General features: G+C 31.2%; 1 protein-coding gene across 1 annotated transcript in view; it reads right to left on the reverse strand.

The window, feature by feature from the left end:
• The window catches only part of RXFP2 (relaxin family peptide receptor 2), a gene marked incomplete at its 5' end in the record, with an annotated part of 72151 nt that extends 69578 nt beyond the window's left edge, over window positions 1-2573 (reverse strand). The window contains 1 exon segment of the mRNA XM_017865869.1: window positions 2501-2573. Coding sequence (XP_017721358.1) covers window positions 2501-2573 — 73 coding nt within the window.
• Between the last annotated feature and the right edge of the window lie 4170 nt (window positions 2574-6743).

Consider the following 6743-nt stretch of genomic DNA (forward strand, 5'->3'; position numbering starts at 1 on the left):
AGCCTCAATACTTCATGCTTTTAATTTCCTACATAAGCCCATGTTTTTGATTTGTAATATGGTTCCTAATTTGTCCATTAAGAAATGTTTTTTAAAAGTTTAAAGTTATTTTTAATAGCTTTATTTTAGACAGGTTTACTCTTAGAGACAGATACTGTTTTTAGATCTGCCTGTGGCTTTGTAGTTCCCAGTTTAATTATGTTAATGCGAGATAGTTAGTAACAGTTACTTGAATTTTATGGACATATTTCAACAGGTTGAAATTCCACAAAACATAATTGGTAGTTACCAAGTAGGAGCCTCAATACTTCATGCTTTTAATTTCCTACATAAGCCCATGTTTTTAATTTGTAATATGGTTCTTAATTTGTCCATTAAGAAATGTTTTTTAAAAAGTAGTTTGAAGCTGGTTAACCAAGATACACAGTGAATAAATTAATGATAAAATACATGTAATAATAATAAGATACGTTATGCATAGTTGTCTATTAGTGCCTGTAGCTTAAGGCGTCAGTCACTCATTCCTTAGACACTCCCGAGTGATGATGATCAGAGGAGAACAGACGATCACATCATTTCTAATTTTCTGTTTTGTTTAGATCTGGCCTAAGAGTCTATCACAAATATTATTTAAATTAAAAAGACAACCCTTACTTTTAGGCAATTCTAAATGAGCTTTCTTTGGTTACTATGAAAAGCCTTACCGTTTTAATTGTCCACAATTTTATTGTGAAAAAGAAAAAAGGTTTACTAATTATAGAGCAAATCCAATTATTTTTGTAAGTAGCAATAAAATGTCAAAGTATTGATTAATGTGTCTTGCTTTGAAAAGAAATCATTCTAAACATAAAGGTTTAAATTAGTAGTCAACAGTAATACAAAATTAGAAAATAAAAATTCCCAGAGATTATAATTAATCAACAAATATTTGTTAGGTTGGTACTAGGAGTTTGAAATATGGCTTTTACTTAGAAATAAAATCAAACGACAATTATTAATTGAATTTTTGTTTTTAGTTGAAAGGGTGACTTTACATTATGGTAAATCACAAAATGTTATTTTAGTAGTAGATGTTTTTCATCTCAAATGGTTTAAGCAAAATCAATTAAATGCATTATCATGTGTAAAAGCAAAAATATAGTAAAATTGGTTAAACTATGGTTACAGTCCTGTACATTAAATAACTTTTTAAAGGGCACAGATGATCTCTATGACTTGTCTTAAATCCAAGAACCTACTTTGTTGCTGTATATTCTTAAAATCGTATAAAATTGAATACTCAAATGTGGATAGAACATGAACTTCTGAAGTAGGACCTTAAATAGGACCTTAAATAAAGAAATAGACTGCTTGCTACAACTGTATTGCATGCCAGGTGAGTTCATATATTGTTTCTTCTTAGTTAATACTAAGTTTTTCATGTAAGATATATTAAAATATAAAATAAAAGTCATGCTAGGTGTATGGAGATATGTATTTTAAATATTTGAAGTAAAGTTTTAGTATTCTTTTAAATTCAAAATAAAATTTAGATATTTTAAGTCTTTTAAAAATCTTTTGTTTGTTAGAAGTTTTAAAATAATTCCTCATAAATATTGCACTTTGTTTCAGGATTTAAAATATTCACTTGGAATTCACTTAATAAAACTGAATATTTAAAAAACCTAAAACGAATTTTTCAGAAAATAAAAATAATTTCAAATTTTAACCTTTATTCTCAGAGGTTTATCAAAATTCTTCAAGAAAAAATACAAATTAAAATATAAACTTTTTGAATAATAATAAGCCTCAGCAAACCTTGGGTATGATTCATAGGTTGTTTATGAATGTATAGGCTGACAACAAATCTTTTTCTTTAAAAGCAAGTGAAGATTTAAGTTTTATTTTTTGGTGAGCTTTACAATGAAAATGGTGCTAACTTGAAAATTAAGAGTTTGACTGAAATAAAAATTTCCACAAATTAAAAACAAAAGAAAATTATCTAAGTAAATGCACTTTTATAGACTTTTAATAACTTTATTTTAGACAGGTTTACTCTCAGAGACAGATACTGTTTTTAGATCTGCCTGTGGCTTTGGAGTTCCCAGTTTAATTACATTAACGCAAGATAGTTACTAACAATTACATGAATTTTATGGACATATTTCAACAGATTGAAATTCCACAAAACACAATTTTAGTTTATTAATTTGTACTTTTAAAACAAATGCCAAAATATTTTCTGCATTTTAATTGATATAGTCAACATTGTTTTTTGACATACTTTATCTACAGCTTTAATAACATACAAAGGCATGCTTCCATGAAAATTTGTTGCATCTAAAATTACTAGGCTATATAGGACTAAAAGCAACGAAAGGTAATGACAAATACAAGGCAAATTTGATGTCCGTTTTTTTTTTTAACACCCCAATACATTTTTTACAATTGCCATAGAATTACATAGAAATGTATTTTTTGGGAATTGCACTCATTTAAAGCGAGAAAGTAGCAGCCTTACCTTTGACATGGATCAGAACGATGAAATGAAGTAGAAAGAACATTGTCATCAATCTGAGGCTGAAGAGATGTTTAAAACCAGAAAAATAATCATAGGTTTACAGCAATTGAGTTATTAGACGTATCCTCCTCGTACCTCAGCAGGAGTTCTGATGTAGTAATTTCAGTGCCTCCCATGTTCTGAGCATGCTCACAGCTAGAACTTTACTGGCATGAGGGGGGACGGAGTCTTCCCACGATGCAGGCTGTCTTTTTTGTTCTTTCTCTTTTGTTTCTTTTAGTTTAAATCTACAGTTGTGTTCTTGATCACTAATTCATTATGGTGTGTAAAAGGAGGTATAATAGGACTTTGGTATTATTAGATAAGAAACATTTTAATCACTTAAAATTTTTTTTCCTCCAAAGCATGTACAACAATTTGCTCTTATTTAAATCCAAACATATATCGAAGTTCTTAAATATGAAGGATATAGGCTTACACGGAATAGGCTATGAAACTCTTTACAATTATATTTTCATGCAATAAACAAATGTCAAAAAGCTGCTTACTTACAGATACACAAAGAACACCCACTTCTATTCAAATATACTTAAATTTTTTCAAATGACATATAAAAAGATAAATATATGGCGCTGTGTTAAATAATTACTGTAAAACATTCATACAATATTTTCACTTCACATAATTCCCCCATAATCATATTCCTTTTTCTTGAAGTGAATAATTTTATTCTTCCTTCCAGCTCTGTATTGCACACCTATTAGAAAACACTAATTATAATTTAGTTCTTACATCCTGAAAGCAGCTTTCTCAACGGCATAGTTAGTACAAGTTAAAGTATAAAAAGGGACTTTTGGTTGTAGGATTCTGTTGATCCCAGTGTAATCATTAAGACTTCTCCAAAAAGATGTAGAATTTCTGTGTCTGAGTTTATATTTTACTAACAGGGAAATATCTATCTAGAATACAGTTTGTAGTTCTGATTTGGAGAGAAGATTTTGTGACTGAACGATGCAGATTCTCTTATATATTGTTGTTAGCTGTGTCCTAACAACACTGAAAAAACTATCTTGTGGTGACTATTGTCATCACAAATCATAAAATACGGGGTTTTCCTTGTTCTTTCTTTCATTGTAGCCTTTGAAAGAACAAGGATTCAAACAGAATTTACAATAAAAAATACTGTATTTATCACATAATGTATTTAGTTCTTTCCTCTTTCTAAGAAGTGAGTTAAATTCCCTAAGACACCTCCCAGATACGTTTATATGTGGTCTCATCTGATCTTTCAAATCAAAAGAAAAAGCAACAGAGAGAATAAAGATGAAAAGAAATACTTCAAGATCTTTTCTTACATTTCAAGCATCTTTTTTTTTCCCTCACTAACCTCGAGGCCTTTTAGGTAAAATTACCTTATTTCACTTAAAGGAATGATTAGTTTTCTCATGTTTTGTGTTCTGCTGTTGAGATGATGGATGCTAGTTTCTGGTACTGAAATTTTGAGCATGAGTTTTAAGTGCAATTAAATACCATGAATTGTCCATCATAAGTCTATTTGAAGTACAAATGTATTTTCTATGAAAATGTAATTTTTGGAGAAATAAGAAATGTCAGGATGTCAAAGAAATTAGTTTAGATTTCTTCATGGTATTGTTATTCCTTTCTGTGAGACTTCTCAATGTTAATCTTTGAAATATATTAACACAAACATTCAGAAATCAATAATTATAAATAATAGGAACATCTTTGGCTCACTGGTTTTTATAGGTAGAATATGCAAGCTTTGAAATACCATTTCATTTAACATGTTTTAACTTTGACTTATCTGGTGTGAATATCCAGTCTTTTGCACTGAAACTGAAATGATTGACATTTACACAGGGATATAATATATGTGTTTAAATAAGAGTGAATGAATTTACTCTATTCTTAGAGCCACAATTGGTAAGGAGGCTCCAGACAGTGCTTCATGCAGAGCTGAGATGAAAGACTTGTGCAAACTGAATCCTCACTGGATAATTAACTTTGAATCTGCACAAGTGTATTTTATTGATCCTTGCCTGAATCAGCTCATCCCTTCATCCCAGTCTCCTGTTGGTAGGACCCTTACTTTTAGCAATAATACTATAAAAGCTCATGTGAATATATTATTTACTGTATAAAACAATTCAATATAATTATGGCTAATTCAAGGGAATTTATTTACTGAAAGCATTAATTACCTAGTTCTATGTGGTGGGGAGAGGGTGCAGACATTTTCTTAGCTTCTAGCGTCATTTTTGTATACATCTTGGAAACTATTGTTAAATATAAAATTCTTAAATCAAGAACATAATTTATTTAAAAATGGTCAGAAACCCTAATTTTAACACATTTTCATGATTGTCTGATTGTTTTTTATATAGGGTATAATTCATTATCTTTCCAAATTAATGTTTTCAATTAAGATATTTACTAAACACTTACTCTACTTAGTGAGAGTATAGCCTTGTAAACATTTCTCACTTCTATAGCCTTTTTACTTTATATAGCCTCTTATGCACCAAACCTGATCCATTAGCAGTTAGTATCACTTTCTGTTTTGGGGAAAACCAGACCTACTGATATTCAAAGAACAAATTATATGAATAGGTAAGATCTGTCCTCAAAAAGATAAATTATAGAATAATAAACATCCGACTCCCAAGCTCATGATAGCAGGCCAATAATGGCAATGTTCCCTTGAATAGCCTCCTTCCCATAAATCAAGTTATAGTAAAATCTGAGTAATTCAGCCATACTAGCTAAGTATTTGTGTTTATAACTATATATTAGCCTTTATATATGAGGTTATAGCATTGTCATTTTTCAGTAAGATTTATTTGCACCCTGTGGGCACAGCAAACCTAACAATCACCTAATCTCATCAGCATAGTCAACATAGTGTGTCTGTCCATCAGGTGAGCAAACCAGTTCTGGCACAGGGTCCATTTTGATTAAGAAAGTCTAAATTAAGGGTTTTTTTGTTTGTTTGTTTGTTTGTTTGTTTGTTTGTTTTTAGACAGGGTCTTGTGCAGTGGTGCTATCATTGCTCACTGCAGCCTCAACCTCCCAGGCCCAAACAATCCTTCTACCTCAACCTCCTGAGTAGCTGAGATCACAGGTGTATGTGACAACATCCACTAATTTTTCATATTCTTTTTTTGGAGACATGGGATCTCCCTATGTTACCCAGTCTGGTCTTGAACTCCTGGGCTCAAGCAATCCTCCCACCTCAGCCTCCCAAACTGTTGGGATTATAAGCATAAGCCACCATGCCTGGGCTTAAGTGTTCTAATTTTGATGTTCTAAGTTTAAAATAATTTAAGTCATGCTCCATTTGTCTGGGAATTACAACTCTTGGCAAGCTCAACTATTAGGAGCATAGCCACGAACCCAGAGTAAAAAATAACCCTGAGACATCCACTACTGGCAGTATGGTAGATTAGATACACTGAAAAGACTTCTTGCTTGAAAATGCTGTAATAGCTCCTGCATAAAACAATTTTGTTGCATTTCTGGAGTCTTCAAAATGAGGGCAATCGAGTCTAAAGGGAAAATACATGACAAAAATAAAAACCAAATGCCGAAATGGCAATGGAGCACAGTAAACAAATGTAAAAAGCAAGATTGGTTTGCAAAAAAATGCAGATATCAGCACTACAACTTTTAGGCCTTGAATCAGTGGCCAAATCTGAGCACTAAGCCAGAGCTTCCTCGAAGGATCAGGCTAAAGACTATGAAAGGCGGTGTCCTGTAGCACCATTGCAAAAGAAATGCAAACTCCATAATAAAAATATCCTTAATTGAAACCCCTACATTTTATCCAGGTTAAAATCAACTAAATATGAGCTCATTATCAAAGATCAACCAGGGATATATGGGTAAAAGTTGACAGAAACAAAGCAATAAATTTAGAACCCCACGTACTTCAAATATTGAGATGATCAGTTATGGAATGTAAGCTATTTAAAGACTGCAATTACAAGAATAAATAAGGAATAAGAAACCATCAAAAAGCAACAAAGAGAATTTTCAGAAATGAAAAATATGTTCCTAAAATTTTAAAACTCAATGGATACGGTAAAGAGCTGTCAAGACATAGTTGATAAAATAACTTGTAAATGGAAATAAGGGAGTGAAGAAAGTTCCCAGAAGGCAGCATAGATAAACAGGGAATGAAAAAAAAAAAAATGAAAGAAGAGACTAGGAGGAAAGCAGGAAA

Source organism: Rhinopithecus bieti, unplaced genomic scaffold (genome assembly GCF_001698545.2).
Source record: "Rhinopithecus bieti isolate Rb0 unplaced genomic scaffold, ASM169854v2 scaffold_81659, whole genome shotgun sequence".
NCBI classification, from domain to species: Eukaryota; Metazoa; Chordata; class Mammalia; order Primates; family Cercopithecidae; genus Rhinopithecus; species Rhinopithecus bieti.